Source organism: Glycine soja, chromosome 18, assembly GCF_004193775.1.
Source record: "Glycine soja cultivar W05 chromosome 18, ASM419377v2, whole genome shotgun sequence".
Classification (NCBI taxonomy): Eukaryota; Viridiplantae; Streptophyta; class Magnoliopsida; order Fabales; family Fabaceae; genus Glycine; species Glycine soja.
In genome coordinates, this window is record NC_041019.1 from 34,831,205 (window position 1) to 34,855,678 (window position 24,474).

At 32.0% G+C, this 24,474-nt stretch overlaps 2 protein-coding genes and 1 pseudogene across 5 annotated transcripts; all 3 read left to right on the top strand.

The window, feature by feature from the left end:
- Positions 1–1,988: 1,988 nt before the first annotated feature.
- On the top strand, positions 1,989–8,073 carry LOC114394903 (UV-B-induced protein At3g17800, chloroplastic-like). 3 transcript variants are annotated; one of them, XM_028356587.1, is made up of 3 exons: positions 1,989–2,622; positions 5,730–6,550; positions 7,551–8,073. In XM_028356587.1, the coding sequence occupies exons 1-2, from the start codon at positions 2,309–2,311 to the stop codon at positions 6,532–6,534; spliced, it is 1,119 nt and encodes a 372-aa protein (XP_028212388.1). In that variant the 5' UTR covers positions 1,989–2,308; the 3' UTR covers positions 6,535–6,550; positions 7,551–8,073. The 3 variants fall into 3 exon arrangements, with proteins under 3 accessions (XP_028212388.1, XP_028212387.1, XP_028212386.1); XM_028356586.1 differs by having other exon boundaries at positions 7,554–8,073; XM_028356585.1 differs by lacking the exon at positions 7,551–8,073 and having other exon boundaries at positions 5,730–6,911.
- Positions 8,074–13,561: 5,488 nt separating this feature from the next.
- Positions 13,562–19,700, top strand: LOC114394901 (ABC transporter C family member 3-like). Of its 2 annotated transcripts, none has more exons than XM_028356584.1 (10): positions 13,562–16,128; positions 16,313–16,399; positions 16,485–17,105; positions 17,276–17,440; positions 17,615–17,909; positions 18,011–18,225; positions 18,427–18,732; positions 18,856–18,919; positions 19,005–19,244; positions 19,411–19,700. In XM_028356584.1, the coding sequence occupies exons 1-10, from the start codon at positions 13,780–13,782 to the stop codon at positions 19,458–19,460; spliced, it is 4,392 nt and encodes a 1,463-aa protein (XP_028212385.1). In that variant the 5' UTR covers positions 13,562–13,779; the 3' UTR covers positions 19,461–19,700. The 2 variants fall into 2 exon arrangements, with proteins under 2 accessions (XP_028212385.1, XP_028212384.1); XM_028356583.1 differs by having other exon boundaries at positions 13,563–16,128; positions 19,336–19,700.
- Positions 19,701–20,619: 919 nt separating this feature from the next.
- Positions 20,620–21,054, top strand: LOC114397180 (annotated as a pseudogene).
- Positions 21,055–24,474: the final 3,420 nt, after the last annotated feature.

Below are 24,474 nucleotides of genomic sequence, written 5' to 3' on the forward strand. Positions count from 1 at the left end.
ATATGATTCGATCATCTTTGAAATGGATTGCAAGACCATTGTTGATATGGATAATTCTTTTATTATTGATATTTTTGAGCTAGGTGTTGTGTTAAGTGAGTGTAACAACATCCTTTCACACCATTATAACTTTTTAAAGTTATCTTTGCTAGGAGACAAACTAATATGATAACTCATTTACTAGCTCAGGTTGCCATTGATTTTACTTTCACCATTATTTATTCGAGTATTCCTATTTGTATTCGTTCCTTGGTTTCTAATGAAATTATATGAGGTATTTCTAGTATAAAAAATATATTAGAGTTGAAATATGTTTTTTTTCAACGACTTAATCTTGTATTTTATTCTTTTTGAAATTATTGTCGATATTTTAGGATAATTTAAAATTAAATTCTTTTAATTAAGAATATTTTATTTTAAATTTAGTTTTTAAAAGATTATACAAATTTAAAAATATTCATAGAATTTCACGAAATGCAATTTGATTTTACGAAATAATTTATAATAAAATATCATTTTTAACAAGGGATTTATTTAGATGCACATTAGTCGATCTTATCTTGAGCTAAAAAGCGAATCTTATCTGTTCTTGAAAACTTGACCCTTCCCTAATTAATCATCAGTTTGTTTGGCCAAAAAAATAAGAGGAAAAAGAAAATTTAAAATTAAAACTAAAATAAATAAATTATTTCGAAGAAATATTTTTCTTTTATTTTCTTTTTCTTTTTATTTTTATTTTTATTTTTTTCTCAATCAAATAAAAAATATTAATATTTATATTTGCTCATTTCTATAAGTCATAAAGTTACGTTGTTGCTTCGGCCGGCTTCTTCTCCTTTCTTTTCTATTTTATTCTTGCTTTGCCTGCGCATTTCCACGTCTCATTCTTCTAGAGATTATCTTTTTGAACAATGAACAAATATTTTACATTAAAAGCCACCTTACCTGTCCACATTTTTTTTCAGTACCATTAAATAATCAATTCCAAAAATGTACATATGATCGTGTAAAAAAAACTGTGCATATGATAAATTAAATAATAAATAGTTCTTCTGATATTCACTTTTTTAGGATATCACAAATTTGAGTTTATGACTACTTAAAAAAAATATTTTTATTAAAATAAAGAAATGAATAATAATCATATTTTTTAATTGAAGATCTATCTCAACATTTATTTTTTGAAATATCATAAATCCGTAATCCAAATCAAAATCTTAAATAATTATTAATTAATTATATTTTAATAAGTCAAAACATTTATAACCTACAAATAATAAACATTTCATTACTAAAAAAGTTACTATAACAACAGTTTCACATTAAGAGTGTCAATATAAAAAAGATATTAAGATTTTTTAAAATACCATCTAGTTATCAAAAGTTATTGGTACAATTGACAATTATGTTATTTGAGAAAGATTGAAACTTGATTTTTGACTTGGGAATAAAGTCACAACTAAACTAAAGATAATATTTTATGAAATGAATTAACATGATGAAAAATAAATTAATTAGGTGTGAAATAAAAATTTTAGATATCTATTTATTATAAAAAAATTATACAATATATATATATATATATATATATATATATCATGTAATCCTGATAAAAACTTAAATAGTTATTAAGTTATTATATCTTAATCAATCAAAACATTTATTACCTACAAATAATAGACATTTTTTTTTTTACAACAATAACCATTTTATTGTTAAAAAAGTTACTACAACAAAACTTGTACACTAAGAATAGTAATGAGAGTAGTTTTTTTTTTTTTTTTTTATGGAGTAAGGAGCGTAGTTTAGTTGGCCGAGGAATGTTATATTTTAAATGTTAAAATTTGACTTAAATTTTGTCATATAATATTAAATTTAATTAATGATATGTACAAATAGTGAAATGCGTACGGCATGGATTATGATTGGAATGGAATGAAATGATAGATTAACTAGGAATTTCTGCCTTTATATAGAGTTTTTCGCTTGAGATATATCTAGAGTACATATCAATCTCAACTAGTTCTGATCATCTCCACATATTACATAGAGCATCAACTTATCTACAAAACTCATTCATAACTAAAATCCTTCCATTCCTTCCACAAAAGTCTCAAACAACAAACCCTATCCTCTTACCAGACAAACCTCCTTTTCACGCTTTTCTGTTACTTTGCAGCATACCACTTCACTCATCACAAACCAACCTTTATCATTCTTTATTCTCCCTCACCAAACAAACCCAATAGAGAAAGGAAAAGTTTTTTTCATTTGGGTCACCCTACACAACACAACACAACCTTGCTGAATGGAAAACTGTGTCTTCCACCACCACCTTAGGAGCATGATCACTCTTCCACAACCACCATCAACACCATTGTTCCCCAAAGTTATGAGGGTGAGAGCGAGCGCGGGAAGGAGGCACTGCGAGTTCAGCAGCCAGAACGCGCCCCTTGAGCCACGGTCCCTTGTGGGGAAGTTTCTGAGCGGCGTGTTGCAGAACCGCCGCCAGCTGTTCCACGTGGTTGCCAAAGAAGAGTTGAAGATGCTGAGTGATGACAGAGACTCTGCTCTTGCTCGCATGCATCTCAGTCAGCACTCTGATGAAGCCTTGCTTCACAGGTACGTTTCTCACCTATTTCTAATACCCCTTCTTCTTCTTCTTTCAGTTTTGTTTTCACTCTTGTTTTTCTTAGACCCCTCCTTCTTTTTATGGTCTATGGATTGAAGACGAACTCTGTTTATTTGTTTTTTTTTTTAATTTGTTTTTCTATGTTAGATGTTCGTTTGTTAGTTTTTGTCAGCGGAAGAGATTCAAATGACCTCTCCCTTCTCTCTTCAACCCCCAGCCAACCTTGTAACTCCTATATGTGTTTATATGTGCTGTGAAGTTTGTGACTTTATGTTAATTAAAGTGCATGTGCAAGCATATATTTGTAATTTTCTTTTTTAATTCTGTCACACTGTAATTCTAATTTTCTTTTTAAAAGGGAATTATTATAAAAATCAACTATATTATATTATTGAACATGGCAATTCATCATTGGATGACAAGGTACAGTGCATTTTTAACTAAATTCTTGTTTTTTTATGAATATATTTAGTTAAATTTTGGTCATTGGGGATGGAAATTGCAGTGATGGTTTTTTTAAAATGAAACTTGTCCCTAAATATTTCACTCCCTACCACAATATGGAGGAAATTTACTGATCTTGTATATCATGTATGAACTTGCATTTCTTAATCTTTTGGTTTTTGTTGTTAGCTGTAGATGCACCTTAAATAGGTTGTGTTTTATTTGGAAACAAGCATGAGGCATCTTTTATGCAAGATTGAACCTACTTATATTAACTATCCTCATATTTGAGGAAGAAAAAGGCTGTGATGCATTTTCCTCTAAACTGGTAGAGTTAGTGATTCTGTCATAGTGAATGTAACAAAAGGAGAGCAAAATTTTTTAACCCTAAAAGGCTTGGCATAGTTTGTTTTGTGGTCACCTTTACTATGTCTATGTTCTTTTCTTTTTGATAGGAAGGTAAATTTATTATAGAGGAAAGAGAGTGAGAAAATTCCAACTAAAGAATGGATAAAATTTTCCTGAAACGGAGAAAACAAGATAAGAACTAGATAGAAAAGAATCAAGAGGGCAGCCTACAAATATCTAAGATGACAACTCCCTTGAAATTGACATGATTGAAAAGTCAAAAGACTAACTTATCACATAAGAAGTTGACAAGTATAGACACCTTCAATGCTGCAAGCATTTTGCTTCAACAATTTGTGCCAAATGATAGCTGCACACTCTGACAAATTTTTCAATTCCTGCTTTTTTATTAAAGCCTCTGTAGATAACCATCAAGTACTTACCTAAGGACACAATCTAGTTCTCATGAAGATCAAACAAATTGTTTCATAGAAAATGACTAGCAATGTAGAAATAAGTGTCCAACAGTTCCACAGCTTGCTTATGCATTAACACAGATCAGGGGATAGGGCAATGTAAGGTGTATCAATATATTCCAGAAAAAAATGGGATGGACCTATTTTGAATCTTATGTTATAAATTTTGACAGTATTGGCTGATTTTTATGATATTATGTTATGTCATTGAGGGGCAAGTAGCTTTTAGTTTCAGAGCTGAGGCAGATAACTCTAAACTGGATTTGTCATGTCAAGTTTGGAATGGTTTGGTTTGCAAAATGGAGAACATAGAGTTGATGATTTCATTTTGTTTACCTGAATTCTGGAGAACAGCGATCAATACAGATTAAATCTCCCATACTATTAAAATGTTTTATAGTAGTGTACCAATTGAGATATTTGCGTAATTATATTATCTAGTTATATGGAACCAACTGCCGTATTGATGATATTTCAGAAAGTAATAGAATGCATTCTTGCAAATTGTAAGAATAAGGAGCTTGTCAAATGATCTCTTGATTCTGGTCATGCTGTTTATCCTCATTGTTTTCTTATGTATTATAATATAAGAAGAGGACACAATGGTTGGAGACTCTGAATTGTGGACATCAATCGCTTTTTATAATATATGATACTTCCATCTGTGTGATTTTTTGTCTGGTGTTGCTAGAGTTAACAACATTAATAGATGTAGGCTTTGTATTTTCGGTTATGTTTGACTCCAAATTCCTGCAGTCTGATCAGAGTATCTTATCAATTTTTTTACCCTTAGAAAAACAGAATTGAAAGGGCTTTTTCCTTTCAATTTGTTGATTTCCATGTATGTTCGTTAACTATCTAGCTCTAAGACACTTACTTTCATGTATAAATGAGTGTTGTCTCTTTGCATATTATACAGACCTCTTTCTGAAAAACTTTTGTGCTCTTGGTTTGTTGAATTTCCAATCATTTTTTATTAACCATGCTCAAGAAATAGGATTTCTGTGACTGTAGTTCTGTGCTCTGTGCTTACTTTTTCTTCTTCATCTAAATGTTTCCGAGCTTGCCAAGGTTATCTGCATTTGGTGAGCCTGTTCCTTTTTTTTTTGGTGAAGTTGGTGAGCTTGTTGTGTGATTTTTTGTCTGGTGTTGCTAGAGTTAACAACATTAATAGATGTAGGCTTTGTATTTTCGGTTATGTTTGACTCCAAATTCCTGCAGTCTGATCAGAGTATCTTATCAATTTTTTTACCCTTAGAAAAACAGAATTGAAAGGGCTTTTTCCTTTCAATTTGTTGATTTCCATGTATGTTCGCTAACTATCTAGCTCTAAGACACTTACTTTCATGTATAAATGAGTGTTGTCTCTTTGCATATTATACAGACCTCTTTCTGAAAAACTTTTGTGCTCTTGGTTTGTTGTATTTCCAATCATTTTTTATTAACCATGCTCAAGAAATAGGATTTCTGACTGTAGTTCTGTGCTCTGTGCTTACTTTTTCTTCTTCATCTAAATGTTTCCGAGCTTGCCAAGGTTATCTGCATTTGGTGAGCCTGTTCCTTTTTTTTTTGGTGAAGTTGGTGAGCTTGTTTCCTAGTGTTTAGCTAACCAAACTTTAGCTGTTATTAATTGATGCCACACAAAACTTTGGTGTCTAAGAAATTAATGTTAATATTATTTTAAGTTGTTGATTTTACAATCATCTGATGCAGCGCAGACTGAAATTTAGAGCTTTGTGCATAAATAATCATGGAAAATGTGTAATACTATAAATACTTGTGGATATTCATTTAATAGTGTATTGACTTAAAAGTTTTCTGAATGCCAGGAGAATTGCGCAAGTGAAAGAGAATGAGTCTATGATTGCTATAGCGGATGTTATGTATTTGCTGATTTTATACAAGTTTTCTGAGATCAGGGTTAATTTGGTTCCAAAGCTTTCTAGTTGCCTATATGACGGAAGGCTAGAAATATTGCCCTCTAAGGACTGGGATCTAGAGTCTATTCACAGCTTGGAGGTTTTGGATATCATAAGGAAACATGTCAGTACTGTGACAGGTTTGAGATCAAATCCTAGTGTAAGGGAGAGTTGGGAAACAACTCCTATTCGACAAGTCTGGCTTGCCCAAGTCTATGTTGCCTCCATATTATATGGTTACTTTTTGAAGTCAGTTTCATTGAGGTACAACCTAGAGCGAAGTCTGTCTTTGTCTGACCATGATTTTCATCATGGTCATAAGATCGGCCCTTCATTTCATGACATGTATCATTCCGGGGCAAAAGATGTGATGTTTGGCAACAAGAGTGACATACAATCTGTATGGCATGGCTTAATTGGGCAGGAAGAGGAAATCGAGGATTTAAAATGTTATGTTACTGGCTTTCACCCTGGATCATTTGAGAGATGTGCCAAACTGAGATCCAAGGAAGCTGTGCATTTGGTAGAGAGTCATAGTAATGCACTCTTTGGAGATGGGAAATCTGGTTTGTCTCAGCATGATGATATTATTGTAACTTCATTTTCTAGTCTGAGGAGGCTAGTCTTGGAAGCTGTTGCATTTGGATCTTTCCTGTGGGAGACAGAAGATTACATTGACAGTGTATATAAGCTTAAAGATCAAGAGGTAGAGTGAAGGAACATGTTGCTAGGTAAATAAATTTCTACACTCGGACCAATTCTCATTGTATATAAAGTTAGTTAGATTTAGGCAAATTTATCTTGTATAGGATGCATTACCTCTAAATAATTTATAGTTTTAATGCGGTTGGTTAGCTAAGAAAGAATGAGATTTTAAATAGTGACAAAGAATGTCCTTATGAAAAAATATTTTACTTGTTCATTAGCACATAATTCCAATTATGTTTGAACTTGTTCAGTTAAACCAGAGGATACTATTTCTTTTAAGGCAGTTTATGTTGCCATGGCTGCAAATATGCTATAAATTTGCAGCCTTGTTACCTACGGGGAGTTACTGAAGCCTGAGACTTGCGGTCATGATCCATTTCTTCAACATTCCGTGTTGGTTATAAACTAATCAGTGTTTCAATAAAATCATTAAAAAACATTTTAGGTAAAGATGAGGGATTTGTTTACATTAGATTAAAGTATAGTTTCTTGTTTCATTTAATAACGTTACATTAAAGTAGGAAGTTTCTTGTGTGTTTTATGAATATTTTTAAATTTAAATGTTTTTTCATGAAAAATAAATTAAAGAGTATTAATTTTATTATTAATAACAAATATTTTATTATATTAGATAAGAACAATATAGACACAAAAGTTTCAAAGATGAACAAAAATTATGGAAAAAAAATTATTTTAATCAAAACACATTATTTTTATTGATTTGATTTGTCAAATTTTAAATTTAAAAATTAAAGGTTAAATTGATAATATCCATATTTTGAGTGTGTTGTGAGCACAATTAAGTGTCAATTGTTAGAATTTTCTGGCTTTTTAGAGTTTCAACTTTTTCCAGGGTGAAACAATTCTGAATTGTTGAAACTCTCTTAACATGCATTTCGTATATCTTTTTATGTTTTTAAAATTTAATATCAATTGAATTGGTCAACAATATGTATCAGAATATCATAAACCAATTTCTTAAATAGACGAAGCAACCAGTTTCTGTTTCATGGTCTCCTCTAGCAGATAATGCAGTAAAATTAAACGTGGATGGGAGCTCATTGGGGAACCCAAGTTAAGCGGGTTTCGGAGGCATTCTTCGTGACAGCCTAAACGCAGAATTACAAGCTGTGTCCGTGGCCTCACTCTTGCATGGAGCGCGGTATACAAGAACATAGAGTGTGACTCTGATTCTTTATTAGCGTTGCAGTTAGTGTAAGAGGGTGTAACTATCCATCATCAACATGCTTCCAAACATAAGCAAACATAAGCCGTGACAGTTAACGTTCCACATGTTTATAGGAAAGCCAACCAGTGTGCAGATTGACTTTCGAAGAAGGGTGAATATTCAACGGATCCTATGACATGTGGCATCATTGTCTTCTTGCCCTGTTTCTTTAATATCTTTGTTGTTAGCTGATGCTCTTGGGATTTCTTCCTTTAGAGTTTAGTTTTCTTGCTTTGTTTCTGTATTTTCCAATGATAAAAAAATATCATCTTATACTTTAATATTAAATAGATAATTTAGCTTAATTTTTTTTATCTCTTTGGATCTATCATTTTGAACAACTTTAGTTCTAACTTGAATTTAAATATTTTTTTAAATTATCAATAATTAAAAATAATAATATATCACAAAATAAATTTATCATAAATCTAAAATATATTTTATAAGTTATTTCTTTGTTTATTAAAGATTTTTAATTATAATATATATATATATATATATATAAATCTTTATTTATCATAAATTATAATTTTGTTATATAAAATAGACATTTTATTCAATGCAATGCACAAGCTAAAAAACTAGTCACAATAAAAGAAATATGATTTTTCAAGTTTTAGCTTTGTTGAAATTTTTTTATCGGTTTACCAATTTAAAATAGTCTAGCTTGATTTTTAACATATTTATTATGTGTAATGTTTTTTAATTTAAGTAAAATTAAAAAATAATATAATATGTTGTAAATTATGAAAATATGTGAAATATCAAAGATCACACTAGAAAGAGAGGGAAGTTGAATAGTGTGTTAACTAAAAATATAAATTTTTTTGCAAAGAAGTGATTTTTACAAGTTAACATGTAAGAATATAGATATGGAATGTGTCGTCTAATGAGTTAAAAGAACTTTAATGAAAACAAAAGATTGACGTTCAATGTATGATAAAATAGAGTTTTTACAAAGGTTTTATGAATAACACTTGTGTGACTTAGTGTGTTAAGTAGGGATGGTAATAAACTAAACCAACTCGAAAATAGTTTGAAATTCGATTTGATAATCAGGTGGTTGAATTTGGTTCATGAACCAAAAATGAGCTAAAGTTAGGCTAAAAATTGAACTTGTTAAATAAATGAGCTGAACTTAAACTACTTATAGTTGACTTGTTTGGTTCATGAATTAGCTCCATATATATATATAATTGATTGGATCTTCCATTATTTTATATATGCAAGGTAAGACAATTTTTATTTATGTAGACTTTGTAATTATGTTTTTCTTTTTTGTCATACCTTGTGGCGCTACAAAGCTAATAGAATAAGTTTAATTTTTTCTTTTTTAAAATATTAAACAATCATTTTGTCTAAAATCTACTAATAATTTGAAATTTTGAAATCGATAGGACTTAAAAAAATTTAACTTTTGGTTCATGTGATTCAAGCTAACGAGTTGAATTGAGTTGTTCATGAGCTTGAACCAAGACGAGTTCCAACTGAACAAAAAAGGTTCATGTCAAGTTTGAGTTGAACTTTGAGTTGAGCTAAATATTAAAGTTGAGTCGAGCTGAATGAGAGAACTAGAAACACTTAGTTTATACTAGTTCACTCAAACTGAGTTATATCTAGTTTTCTTTTACAAATTATAAAGGGTTCCACTAATAAAAAATTATTACAAACATGTATTATATCCTTTCACTCCTGGTTACATAAGTATTCTCAAGGTCATCACTGACACACTCTTAAACTCTCTCATGAATCTAAGATGCCTAAATATTGTTTTGTTACTAAGTCATTCATGGCTTTCACAAACAGATTTTTTGATTGAATACAATGATTCAAAACACTCAAAGAGTGGATAAACAATAAGCTCAAATTCAATAGATAACTTTGTTAAGCAAAGGACCAAACGATTTTAAGTATAGAATATATCGTCCAATGACTAGAAATTATTGTTTTTGTGACACTCTCTACCCCGACATACATATAAATAAATAAAACATATAAAAATATGATAAACAAATTCACATGGATAAAAAGGTTCATATTTACTTCACTGTTACCAAATAAAACTTATTAAAAATCTCATCATTTTTCTAAAATTCTATTTATTTAATAAAGTCATTTTCTCATCATTTACCAAATTCACGTCCATTATTTTAATTAATAAAGTTATTTCTCGTTATTTATTTAATTATAAAAACTTCATCATTTTCCTAAAACTCTATTTATTTATAAATATATTTTTTAATTTATTTATGAAAAATGAGATGTTAAAGTTTTCGCTTTGTTGATTCACTTCATATTTCACTTCTCTACTTCACTTTAGAACTTGAGTTTCTATTTATAGACTTTAGTGAAGTATATGTGTTGGGATCCATGCCCACTTTCTTGATATGACCTTTAGTCTCATATCTTGGCACAAAGCAACGTTTCCACTTTGGTTGGAGAGAGAAAGAACATAGTACAGACAACTCTAAGTGAAATACATACAATTACATGTGACTTTCTTCCTTGTCGAAAATGACCCATGAGGATTATTCTTTTTTCATTCATTTCTTTTTATCTTTACCTTAAATTCAAATGTTAGCAATTCAAACATAAGAAAGACAAATTGAAATTTTCAGTAGTTAGGTTTGTGAAACTTTTGTCACTAGCACTTATCATTGGACGTCACTTATCTGTTATATAAAATAGATAGGGTAGGTGATTAGGTCCATTGGACTCAAATAAAAACATCACAGGATGTGGACATTGGGTTCCACAAAGGGTGAATGTTAGTTTTATAACAACGCATTAGATATTGGATATACTCTTTTAACAAAACATTTTACACTTAATGATTGGATCTAACTTATAAGAGTTCTACAGTGAGAAATAATGTGTTCATATATAGTAGGTCTTGTTCACTTTAAAATAATTCATTAATTTATTAACAATTTATATCTTTGTAATTATCAAAATCATGGATGATAAGGATGAATCGTCTAGTTGTATCATTGGACTGTCCAGTTCTAATCATATGTATAATTAATTTAAATAAATATATAAAAAGTTAGGTAGTGTAAATTTAAGAAGAAAAGACAATTTTAAAGAAAAGTAAAAGTAATTAATTCCAATTTCTAAGAAAATGAGATAGAAGATAAAAAAGAAAATAATGATATATAAGAAAAAATTAAATAAAATTAAGATTTATAGGAAAAAATATCAAAATATTTTTTAAAATTTTTTTTCAGTTTCTTTTTCTTTTTTTTTTCTCTAAATTACTTGTTATATAATTATAAATTATCATTTATCATAACATCATTTTTTTTGTCTCTGGACTATCTTAAAACTACCATTTTTTATCTCTAAGGTATTTTTGATTTTCTTACTAATATTTTAATTTACTCTCTTTTATCTTTATTTTAAATTAAGTTTTAATATATATTTAAAAATTATTGATAATAACGTTATACAATAATTTTATTTATTTATTGTAAATTTAAAAAATTATTTATATATTAAAAATATATTTTTTTGTTAAATTTTTAATAATTATATAAATAATATAATTTATGTATTGAAAATATATACTTAATATATTTTTAATGATATTAGATAAAATACTAGTCCAGTTAAAAAAAAAGGGATAAAATACTAGTAATTATAATCAAACTCAAATACTTAATACAGAAAAAAAGAGTGACATATTCAGAGGGAAACACGTTAATAAACGTTAATATATATATATATATATATTACATAAATAATCATAACATACATATCATTTTATCCATAATATTTTATTATTATTTCATTTTGATATATTAAATTTTCAAATTTTTATTTTAATCTTTTATATTTTTAAAAGATATAATTTTAATCTTTTTTAATTATTCTTTTAAAACATGAATATTTTATTAAAATTTAAATTTTAAAACAATTAATTAAACACAACTAAAAATCCTCATCATATTTACTTTTTATTTTAAAAATTATAACCACTTAAAAAATATTATCTCCTTCAACCTAATCTGTACCGTCCAAACATCCTTCCTTCATAACCACTAACTGCATCGCCCAGATCTGCCTATTCCACATCACCAAACCATTGAGCCATCATAAGCAAATTGTCCATATCTCTAACAGTGCTACTTTTCTCTCTCACGCGTGGGGACTCGTTGCCCGGGCTGTTTCTCTATTGCCATGCCGCTCGATCCGGGGCGTTTTGTGGTGGTGCATCTAATGGAAACTTCATGGGATCGTGAAACTAGTGCAAAAATAAAGTTAGTAATAAATCTTAGCTGTTATTATATCAAATTAATTATTTAAAATTTAAATGTTAACTGAATCTAAACGTTTAAAATGAAAAATTATAGAAAAGATTAAAATGATATCTCTTAAAAAAAAAAAAAAACTTAAATAAAATTTTAAAAATTAAATGACTTAAAAATATAATAAATTTTTGTTTAACGTTCATTCTTTAATAAAACAATAATTTATTTTTAATCTTTGATATTTATTTTTAATTCTTAATAAATTAAAAAATTTTATGTTTATTATACGATAAATATTTTTCATTTGTTAATAATATAAATTAAAACAAAATTTTTCAACAAAATTTGTTAATTTATCAATAAGTAAATATAATTTTTTTTAAAATTTATCAAAGATTAAAATAAAATATTAAAAATTAAAATTAAAATTATTATTTTATTAAAAACTCAACATAAAATAAAAAATTTATTAAAAATAAATATAAAAATTAAATATTTATTAAAGATAAAAATATATTTAAATCAAATTTAATATATCAAAGTGACATTTAAGGTATCTTATTTTATCTCCTTCTACAATACTACATTTGAACATTTGACTGAGAACTGGAATTGCAGTGCAATACTGCACATTTACAATCCTAACCCTAAATCCCAACTGGATACAGATTTTGAAAACCTTTTTCTTTTCGGCCACCAGAAATTTGAGCACATACTTCTCTCTCTCTCTTCACATCCACAGTGTCAGAATGTGATGTGAGCGTATGAAAATGCGACTAATATATTTTTCCTGGAAAAGGGCAGGCTTTTGTCTCTTTTCCTAGTTTCTTTCACAAAAATACGACTAATATATTTCTCAACATGTTTCTTAATAAAAGCGTATGAAAATTGAAAATTTCTTTTTATGAAAAAATTAAAAAAATAAATTATCAAATTTTATTTGAATGATTAAAGTTAAAAAATATATATGATTTTTTAAAGGATAAAGATACTTCTTTATTAGTTACTATATTTATTGATAAAAATTAATTATCAAATAAAAACAATATATACTTAACATCGATAACAATATAATTATATAGTTATTATCCTACTTAAATATATTTTTATCTTTAATAAATATCTAATATTTATGTTTATCTTTGACAAGTTTTTGTTTTGTGTTAAATTTTTTAAAAATAATAATTTTATTTTTAATTTTTAATATTTGTTTTTTTCTTATAAGTTAATAAATTTTGTATATACTTCTTGATAAATTAACAATTTTTTTAGTCTTGACTTTTAACAAATAAATTTTTTTATCAGAGTAAGTATAAACTTTATTAATTTATCTAAGATTAAAAAAATATCAAAGATAAAAAATAAATTATTGTTTTATTAAAAACTCAATGAAAACAAAAGAAATTTTTAGAAAAAAAATTTAAAAATAAAATATTATTAAGAATAAAAATATATTTAAACTTTATTATTATAATAAAAAAAGATAGGACTCCTTTCTTCATTGGACTTTTTCTCCCTCAATTCAACAAAACTCAAGCCTTGGCCACCACGTTAACCTACTCCCAAAGGAATCCCATCTCTCGCCTTTGACTCGCCGTCTCTCATTGTTCTTTTTGACTTCACTTCTCTGCACACAACTTTTATAAATTTTCATTTTCGCACTGGACACTATCTGTCCCAAAGTTTTCTCCTTCCAAGCACACACCACATTTTTCCAGTTACACGAATAAAACAAATTTTGTATGATTCTTCGTCCATTTTAACTGCAACAAAAATGTTGTATGTTTTCTCACTCGTCCAACCTATTTTCCTTCATGCCTTATCCGCCTCCATCCACCTTTTCTTGCTCGTGTCGGTGTCTCTGCATTGGCTTTGGAACAAAGTCACATTCACACCACCAGCAGCCAGGGAAGAAAAATCTAAGGAGGAGAAACACAGACCCAATAGCAATAACACCCTCTTCAAAACGACCGTGTTTTGTTCTCTTGCTGTTTCTGCTTTCAGTTTCGTCCTCTGTTTGTTCAATTACTTCTACTGGTACACAAGTGGCTGGTCAGAGCAAAATCTCGTGACCTTTTTGGATTTGGCTCTCAAAACACTTGCTTGGGGCGTTGTTTCTGTTTCCCTGCACAATGGTTTCTCATTCTTCTTCACTGAAAAAAAAAGGTTCAGGTTCTCATTCTTCTTCGGAGCTTGGTGCACCTTCTACCTCGTTTTTTCTTGCTATTCCTTCGTTGTTGGCATTGTTGTTCTCCCCGAGAGACCAATTCAGTACTTGGTTTCCGATGTTGTTTCCACTTGTGCGGGGTTCTTCTTCTGTTACGTGGCTTATTTTGTGAAAAACAAGGGATGCGCTAAGGGTATTGAGGAGCCTCTTTTGAATGGTGATGCAAATGTTCCTAATGAAAAAGTGGCCAAGGGTGGGGACACTGTTACCCCTTTCTCACATGCTGGAGTTTTCAGCGTTCTTACTTTCTCTTGGGTGGGTCCTCTTGTGGCTGTTGGCAACAAGAAAACCTTGGACCTTGAGGATGTTCCTCAACTAGACACCAAAGATAGTGTAGTTGGCGCTTTTCCGAGTTTCAGGGATAAACTTGAAGCTGATTGTGATGCAAATGCAATTAATAGTATCACCACACTTAAGCTAGTGAAGAATTTAGCAAAGTCAGCTTGGAAGGAGATTCTCTTCACAGCTTTTCTTGCATTGTTGAACACCCTGGCTTCATATGTTGGTCCTTATCTTATTGATGTTTTTGTTCAGTACCTTGATGGACGACGGCAGTATGAAAACCAGGGCTATGTGCTGGTTTTTGTGTTTTTCTTTGCGAAGATTGTAGAGTGCCTTTCCCAAAGGCATTGGTTCTTTAGGTTGCAGCAAATTGGAATTCGAATGCGAGCGCTGCTTGTCACCATGATCTATAACAAGGCTCTCACCCTTTCTTGTCAGTCAAAGCAAGGCCACACCTCTGGGGAAATAATCAATTTCATGACTGTTGATGCTGAAAGAGTTGGTAACTTCAGTTGGTACATGCATGATTTGTGGATGGTGGCGCTGCAAGTCGTGTTGGCCTTGTTGATTTTGTATAAGAGCCTTGGCCTTGCTTCAATTGCTGCTCTTGTTGCAACCGTTGTTGTTATGTTGGCAAATGTTCCCTTGGGATCATTGCAGGAGAAGTTTCAAAATAAGTTGATGGAGTCAAAAGATACAAGAATGAAGGCCACATCCGAGATTTTGAGGAACATGAGGATCCTCAAACTACAAGGATGGGAAATGAAGTTTCTATCAAAAGTAATCGAGCTCAGGAAAACTGAGCAAGGCTGGTTAAAGAAATATGTTTATACTGCAGCCATGACCACATTTGTGTTCTGGGGTGCCCCCACATTTATATCTGTGGTTACTTTTGGTACTTGTATGCTGATAGGGATCCCCCTTGAATCAGGAAAGATCTTGTCCGCACTTGCAACATTCCGGATTCTTCAAGAGCCCATTTATAATCTTCCTGATACAATTTCAATGATAGCACAGACTAAAGTTTCTCTTGATAGGATTTCATCATTCCTTTGTCTTGATGACTTACGGTCTGATGTTGTAGAGAAGCTTCCCAGGGGCAGTTCTGATACAGCAATTGAAGTAATTGATGGAACCTTTTCTTGGGATTTATCTTCCCCTAACCCAAAGTTGCAAAATATAAATATCAAAGTTTTTCATGGGATGAGGGTTGCGGTTTGTGGTACTGTTGGATCGGGCAAGTCTACTTTGCTTTCTTGTGTACTGGGAGAAGTACCAAAGATATCAGGCATTCTTAAGGTTTGCGGAACAAAGGCCTATGTTGCTCAGTCTCCATGGATACAGAGTGGTAAGATAGAGGATAATATATTGTTTGGTGAACGCATGGATAGGGAAAGGTATGAGAAGGTACTTGAAGCCTGCTCCCTAAAGAAGGATCTGGAGATTTTGTCATTTGGGGATCAGACTGTCATAGGAGAACGTGGAATAAACTTGAGTGGTGGACAGAAACAAAGAATACAAATTGCACGTGCTCTTTACCAAGATGCTGATATATATCTATTTGACGATCCTTTTAGTGCTGTGGATGCTCACACAGGTTCTCACCTCTTCAAGGTAATTTGGTTTTATGATGTTATTTATTATGTGCAATATAACCCGAGCTACTCTATTTTGTTTGCACACTGCTAAATAATATAAGTAATGCTTGATTTAACTCTATTAAAATGTAATTCTTCCAACAGCATGACACTGGTATTATTATTTTACTAAGCAAATCTTTCTGTTTCTTGTATGACAGGAATGCTTGCTGGGCCTTTTAAGTTCAAAGACAGTGGTTTATGTCACTCATCAAGTGGAGTTCTTACCTGCTGCTGACCTTATATTGGTGAGTAATTCTTGTAATTTATTGTCATTAATGTAAAAATAGGTTTGTTTTTTTTTTAATTCTGTCATGTTATCCTTATTGTTAGGTCATGAAAGATGGTAAAATTACTCAATGTGGAAAGTATACCGATCTGCTTAATAGTGGGACTGATTTCATGGAACTTGTTGGTGCACACAAAAAAGCTTTGTCTACACTAGATTCATTGGATGAAGTGGCAAAATCTAATGAAATAAGTACCTTGGAACAAGACGTTAATGTCTCTAGCCCGCATGTTTTTAAGGAAAAAGAGGCAAGCAGAGAAGAACCAAAAGGCCAGCTTGTTCAAGAAGAAGAAAGAGAGAAAGGTAAAGTTGGGTTTCTGGTGTATTGGAATTATATCACAACAGCATATGGAGGAGCTCTGGTACCTTTCATATTGTTGGCCCAGATTCTTTTTGAAGCTCTTCAAATTGGGAGCAATTATTGGATGGCTTGGGCAACACCCATCTCAACAGATGTGGAACCACCTGTTGGAGGAACGACACTTATAGTAGTCTATGTTGTTCTGGCCGTTGGAAGTTCTTTCTGCGTCCTTGTCAGATCAATGCTTCTTGTCACAGTTGGTTACAAGACAGCTACCATACTATTCAATAAAATGCACTTCTGCATTTTCCGTGCTCCAATGTCATTTTTCGATTCCACTCCAAGTGGGCGAGTCCTTAACAGAGTATGCATACCACATTATTTCAATTATTGTCCTTCTGTTTTTTAGAGATGATTTCTGTATAGCATTTTCCCTCTATATTAATAGTCCCGCTTATTTTGTTAGTTGTTTTCAACAACTATAAATTATAGAATACTTTGTCACTTTTCTTTCTTTCTGTTGTTCACTTTCAGGCTTCAACTGACCAAAGTACAGTGGATACTGACATTCCTTATCAAATTGGCTCATTTGCCTTCTCTATGATCCAGCTTCTGGGAATTATAGCAGTGATGTCTCAGGTTGCATGGCAAGTTTTCATTGTCTTTATACCTGTGATAGCAGTCAGCATCTGGTATCAGGTATTAATTGGACCATGTAGCCTTTGATAATAACATATTTCTTGCGTTACTAAAATCCTTGTCTGGCAATGTCTACCTGCACAGATTATGTACCAAATTTATTTTGCAAAATTGACCCCATTATACAATATTATATGAAGATAGCTAACGTCTTGCAAACTTGTAATTCTGCAGCAATATTATATACCGTCAGCTCGAGAACTATCACGTTTAGTTGGAGTCTGCAAAGCCCCAATCATTCAACACTTTGCTGAAACAATTTCTGGTACTTCAACCATTAGAAGTTTTGATCAGCAGTCAAGATTTCAGGAAACAAATATGAAACTGACTGATGGGTATTCTCGGCCAAAGTTCAATATTGCTGGTGCCATGGAATGGTTGTGCTTCCGCTTAGATATGTTGTCTTCTATCACATTTGCATTTTCCTTAATATTCTTAATTTCTATTCCAACGGGAATCATAGATCCAGGTATGCAATTCCCATGTGGTACTGTTACAAATCAAAATTTAATCTCCTAATGTAATATGGTATTGATTATGTTTCCCTTTTATAATTTTCTTTCTTTAAAGGCATTGCTGGTTTAGCTGTTACATATGGACTTAATTTGAACATGATACAAGCTTGGGTGATATGGAATCTCTGTAATTTGGAGAATAAAATTATATCAGTAGAAAGAATACTTCAATATACTAGTATTCCTTGCGAGCCTCCCCTTGTTGTAGAAGACAATCGGCCAGATCCTTCTTGGCCCTTGTATGGTGAGGTTGACATACAAGATTTGCAGGTAGATTGAGTTCTTATATTTTTTAAAGTTTTGTACTTTTATTTTCTTTCATTTTGTGGATAATTGATTTATAAAATTCATGCTAAGGTTTTTTTTTCCTAAATGGTTACAAGCTAGTATCTGAAACAGAATAATTGTGCCAACATATTTAATAGCATAATTTTTACACTATGTTTGTAATGATGTGTTGCCATGATGAAGGTTCGTTATGCTCCACATCTTCCACTTGTGTTGCGTGGTCTTACATGCAAATTTCATGGAGGAATGAAAACTGGCATTGTTGGGAGAACAGGAAGTGGTAAATCCACTCTCATTCAGACACTTTTCCGAATTGTAGAGCCTACTTCTGGGCAAGTTATGATTGACAACATCAACATCTCTTCAATTGGACTTCATGATTTGAGGTCTAGACTAAGCATTATTCCTCAGGATCCAACAATGTTTGAAGGGACAGTGAGAAATAATCTGGACCCCCTGGAAGAGTACACTGATGAACAAATCTGGGAGGTGGGTTGGTTTTATTTGTGAACAGATTTTATTTGTAGACAATGGATTCTGTCCAAAAAGATTATACTTTCAATTGTTCTTTAAATTTGTATAGTGTTCCCTCATTTTCATTCTTTTAAATAGGCCTTGGATAAGTGTCAACTTGGAGATGAAGTTAGAAAGAAAGAAGGAAAGCTTGACTCCACAGGTTTGTCTTTGAACCTTACTCAAAATATAAATATAAAGTAAATCTAACTTTGAATTTATTGCTCATGAGGAAGTTGATGTTGCAGTTAGTGAGAATGGTGAGAATTGGAGCATGGGGCAGAGGCAGTTGGTCTGCCTTGGTAGAGTGCTGCTTAAAAAAAGCAAGGTTTTGGTCCTTGATGAAGCCACTGCATCAGTCGACACAGCTACGGATAATTTGATTCAGCAAACTCTTAGGCAACATTTTTCTGACTCTACAGTTATTACCATTGCGCATCGAATAACTTCTGTTCTTGACAGTGATATGGTTCTGCTTCTTAGCCAAGGTCAGGAAAGGCTTTCATTCTTCATAGAACTTTGATATTTTTTGCACCTTGGATGTTTTGTTGTTTGATTTGGTTAGAGACATTGCTGCAGGACTTATTGAGGAGTATGACACTCCAACAACTTTGCTAGAAAATAAGTCGTCTTCTTTTGCTCAACTTGTTGCAGAGTATACCATGAGGTCCAAATCCAGTTTTGAGAAATCTGTTGATCACTGATTGAAATATACAGAACCAAAAGTTTCTTGACAATGACGAAAATCTGGGGAATTACACAGATTCTGTTTTTTTTTTTTTTTTTTTTGTAGAAAAATTGTATTTTATAAATAAGGCTTTTAATCTGTCGTGGAACACTTGAGTCTCTTCTTTACAAGGCTGAAGGAAGAAACTATTGAGGGAAGATTTATACAAAGTGATATTGAAAATCAAATTGATTTTGATGCATTCCTGGTGTGTTTTCATCTTTGTATACAATGTTAAAAGTTAATGTAATATAATATCGGAACAACAATGGGAAAGAACCGAGGCATCGAATAGAAAATGGCTCGTTCTCTGGTGCGCAGTTGTTTGGGTGATTTGGATGTGGAGAAATAACATTGTTTTTGGGGTGCTGTTCTAAATAGGGACCAAATGATCCATGACATGGTCTTGGCTGAAGTCAGGTGACACGAACTTTAATTATTCTTGTATGCAGTGAGCATTCTGCTCTGGGACTTAAATTTCAGGTTAGGTGATTGCGTATTCTGTTGGTGTTAATCTTAATGTATATACCAAGATTCCAGAGGATGACTTACAGGCTTGTTGGTAGGCCTAGAATTTGAAGTTGTTTTTCTTTCTGACATTGGTGGGGATCATTGTATTTCTCTTAGGCGGTCTTTGTAAGGGAAATTTTGATTGTTACAAAATTTATTATGTAAACTTATATGTGTATTAGAAATTTTAGTGTTATATATAGCAATATTAATTATTAATTATTTTTTTAACATAATTGAAATATTAACAATGCTGACTTGGATACAAAGCACAATACTAAATGCTAACTTGGATACAAAGCACAATACTAAATGGACCAAGTGTATCACTACAAGGCTCAAGAGACTCAATGACTTTATTTGACCATCTAGAATGAAATATAATTTTATGCATGTTTAAAATTCCCTAAGTGTCTTTTTGTATGAAGTATTTTAAATGGAGTTTAAAATTCAGGAAAATTAAAATGCATCAATTAAAATTCTTGTATTTTTAAAATTCTTTGTTTGGATAAACCAATTGTAAGAGCGCTGAAACAAAATTAGCCTATTTTCGTTACTCACATTTCATATCTCAACTTCTCCCAACCACAACGTATCACAAGCTCCCAATATAGCAAGTAGCAAACATGATTTCTTCCGTGTCCTTTCTGTCTCTTCCCGTCGTTAACTTCTTCGGCAACGCCATGGCTTCGTCGTCGTGCTGCGTCAAATCCTGGCCAATAGTCGCCTTCGCCACTGCTGAAGCTCGCTCTTCCTGGATGGAGCAACCGAGACCTTCGTATCTTAACTCCTCTTGCTCTTCGCCTTACGATATCCTTGGCATCCCCGTCGGCGCCTCTAACCAAGAAATCAAGGCCGCGTACCGGCGACTAGCCAGAGTTTGCCAAACCGATGTGGCGGCCATCGACCGAAAAAACTTGTCCGCTGACGAATTCATGAAGATCCACGCTGCATACTCTACTCTTTCTGATCCTAACATGTGTGCTAACTACGATTGGAGCCTATTCTGGCGACAACAGCAGTAGAGACCAACTGTAGAGAGGAAGGAGACCAACCTATAGAGAGGAGTTGCTAAGAAATTGAAATTCTCTCATTTTTACAAAGAATTTCAATTCTTTCGTTCTCTGTTGAATAAAATTCCTTATTAAAATGACTGAATTCAATTTCTCTTTAAATGATTTATCCAAACGTGTAATTTTACCTTGAAATGTTTCAATTACATGATTAAAATGAATTACCCAGCTAAAAGTCATCATCCAAACACACTCTAAAGTAATTTTCCTACCAAGTGTTCGGGGAGGATCTTAGGACTGTTGTTTGTGGTGTCCATATTAAGACACACCTTGTAAGAAGTTTAAAAAGGAGAAATGAATTACCTGAATTAAAACTATGGTGCTTTCATTGACCTACCATAGTCCCCGCAACCAAAAACCCTACTAAGGACCTCAATGAAGCCTTGAATCCTATCACCCATTATTATAATTCTAATAGTATCATAAGAAAGATATTTTGAGAGAAAGAAAGAATTAAGCAGAGAGAATGAAAAACGATATTGAGCCATTTAATAGTATAGTACAGTCTGGTATTTATAGACCCGAAAAGTTAGTTATAACAATTAACTAACTTCTAACTAATTCCCTTTAACTAAAAGTGCAGTTGAATACTGCAACTCCTCTGTACATTGCTTTAATATCACCCCTTAAACTCAAGGTGGTTGAGACTTTGAAGAAGCCTCAATTATATTAAGTTTGGCCCTTAGAAAAACAAATCTGGCGAGAGATAGTGGCTTGGTAAGTGCCTCTGCCCATTGATCAAGAGTAGGGACATGCTGAACTATAAGCTTCTTGGTCAAAACCTTCTCACGAACAACGAAAAGATCAAGCTCCAAATGCTTTTTTCTTGCATGGAAGATTGGATTGTGAGCAATGGCAACTGCACTTTGATTGTCACAAAAGACAATAGGAGTGTTGAAAGGAACTTTGAGTTCAGTTAAGAGTGTCTGAATCCATGAGATTTCTATAGTAATCTGAGCTAAGCTACAATATTTCGCCTCAGTGTTGCATTTGGCAACAACTTGTTGCTTGTAAGACCACAAGATATGAGATTAGGGCCAAAGAAAATTGCAGCCCCAAAAGTTGATCTTTTGTCATCAAAACATTAGATGCCCAGTCAGCATCACAGAGAGCTCTAATAGAATAAGATTGACCCAAGATAGCTGGTATGAGATGAAGACCATGAAAAACAGTTCCCTTTAAGTACTTTAGAATTCTTTTTACAGCAACCCAGTTAGATTCTAAGGGACTAGCCATGAATTGGCAAACCTTGTTGACTGAATAGCTTAATTCAGTCTAGTGATAGTTGTAACATCCCAATTTTTCGTAAATAAATATAAAATTCTTTTTAGTAAAAATAAATAAATAAATATAAAGCAAATAATAGGCTGAGTACCCTAGGTATAAATAGTTATGATAAGTTAGGTGCCTCATTTTGGCCTCATTTTCGTTTTTCCCCTTCTCCTCTCAAAACCCTTTCTTTTTCCCGTAGCCCACCAAACCTATCTCAGAAAAATGACGATCTCTGACTCATTCACCGTTGGATCGTTGTGAAATTTGAGCTTCACGTTCGAAACTCAATTCCAAGAATTATTACCATTGGGAATTTTGATATCATATCTAAGCCAAGAGAAATACCCCTCGCATTGTAGTCTTTTCCTTTCCCGCAGAAACCCAGAGCTGTCTCGGTAAAACTACGATCCCGGTTTCGTTAACCATTGGATTGTCGTGAAAGTTTGATATGTTGTGAGAAATTAAATTGCGCACACCTTCACCGTTGGGATTTGTGAAATAATATTTGTGGATGGAGAAAAAGGAATCGCACAAAGATAATACAAATGGAGGCTTCAATCTCTTCTCATTCTCTCTAACGTTTGGGAACCTTATCAGAGCAATCAGAGGAAGAAATTGAGGAATCCTAGGAGCTTGCTAGAGATGCCGCTATCTCTTTCAGAAGACATGTGAGTCTGCTTAGAGGTAAGGGATGAGTTATTCACAATTGGGGATTAGTGAGAGCATGTGTAGAGATCCTTAGAGTATCAATTAGAATGAGTTCTGGGTGTTTCCGTCATTTTTATTCTATCCTTATAGTTATAATTGTGAATTATATATGTTTGACAAATCAATTGATGTGAAATTGATATGCTATTGTGTTGAGCGTGAACCCTATAAATCGAACATTTTTCTAATTAACATGAATTGATGAAATAAAGTAAGGAGAAATTTAGAGTGAGACATTGATTTTGTATTTTCTCTTTTTCTTGTTTTTTTTTCGTTTTTTATATATAATTTAAAAATTAATATCATAATTGAAATTGACCAAAGTGTTCATATAATTATTTAGAATTTGTGCATTGAAAGCTTAATTTAAAATTTGTGATTCAATATGATGTATGCTAGTTTATATATATAGAAGTAGTTATTTATATTAATAATTTATGCAAATAATATTGTAGAGTGTTATAGTATGATTCCAAAAATTATTAAGTGTTGGAGTTTGAGAATATTATGGTTAAATTTAATGAACATGTGTATGTTGTACCTTATGAATATCATTAGGAATGTTATGAGATGGTTGATGTGATGTTATAAGATGTTAAAGTGTGGACATGATATTTGATTGTGAATAAGTGGATGTGTTTAACACTTGATGTTACATTAATTATATTATGAGCTATGAATTATACAATAACCCGACTAGTGTTTATGCGCAGTGTTAAAGAGAAAGTGTAGGTTCCTAGTTAGGAACTAGTGTTAAATTGTAACGCAATGTGTTAAACGTGTTTGAAACATGAGTGTGAGGTCATGGTATTGTGTAATTCATGAGCAATGTTTATAAATGGAATATGTGATGAATTGTGGAATAACATGTTGCTTTGAGATTATAATATTGTTATTGAGATTGAGTATAAGTGTAAAGTTGAACATGTGTTAATTTGTGAGATACGTGTAAACATGTGATGGTGGATTGTGACACTATGAGATGTGAAATTGTGAATGAGTTTTAGTTGTGGATAAGTGTGTAGTTAACACTTGATGTGAAATTACTTGTGTTGTAAGCTATGAATTGTACAATAACCCGACCAGTGTTATCTTGAGAAAAGCGTTGATGCGCAGTGTTAAAGAGAAAATGTAGGTTTCCTATTTAGGAACCAGTGTTAAATCGTAGCGCAATTGTGTTGAATGTGTTTAAAACACGAGTGTAAGGTCATGGGTATTGTATAATTCATGAGCAGTGTCTGCATGCAAAAATTATTTTAGGGGTTCGACCTGAATCAGGAAGGAGAGGCCGTGACGGACTCTTCAGAGTGTAGGCCTTGGGGGTCACCGGGTTTGAGTGCTCCTTTAAGCCTATGCTGATCTCATATGGTTGGAGCATTCTCACAAAACATCGTGACCTTGACTGGTCGCCCTATGATCTTACTTAGT

Bases quoted from the DNA above. Each gene is read 5' to 3' on its own strand.
- LOC114394901 (XM_028356583.1), top strand. From the start codon at position 13,780: ATGTTGTATGTTTTCTCACTCGTCCAACCTATTTTCCTTCATGCCTTA. The intron at 17,441-17,614 runs GTATTAATTGGA...GTAATTCTGCAG, and splicing joins CAGTCAGCATCTGGTATCAG to CAATATTATATACCGTCAGC. The intron at 18,920-19,004 runs GTTTGTCTTTGA...TTGATGTTGCAG, and splicing joins AGGAAAGCTTGACTCCACAG to TTAGTGAGAATGGTGAGAAT.
- LOC114394903 (XM_028356587.1), top strand. From the start codon at position 2,309: ATGGAAAACTGTGTCTTCCACCACCACCTTAGGAGCATGATCACTCTT. The intron at 2,623-5,729 runs GTACGTTTCTCA...TCTGAATGCCAG, and splicing joins GATGAAGCCTTGCTTCACAG to GAGAATTGCGCAAGTGAAAG.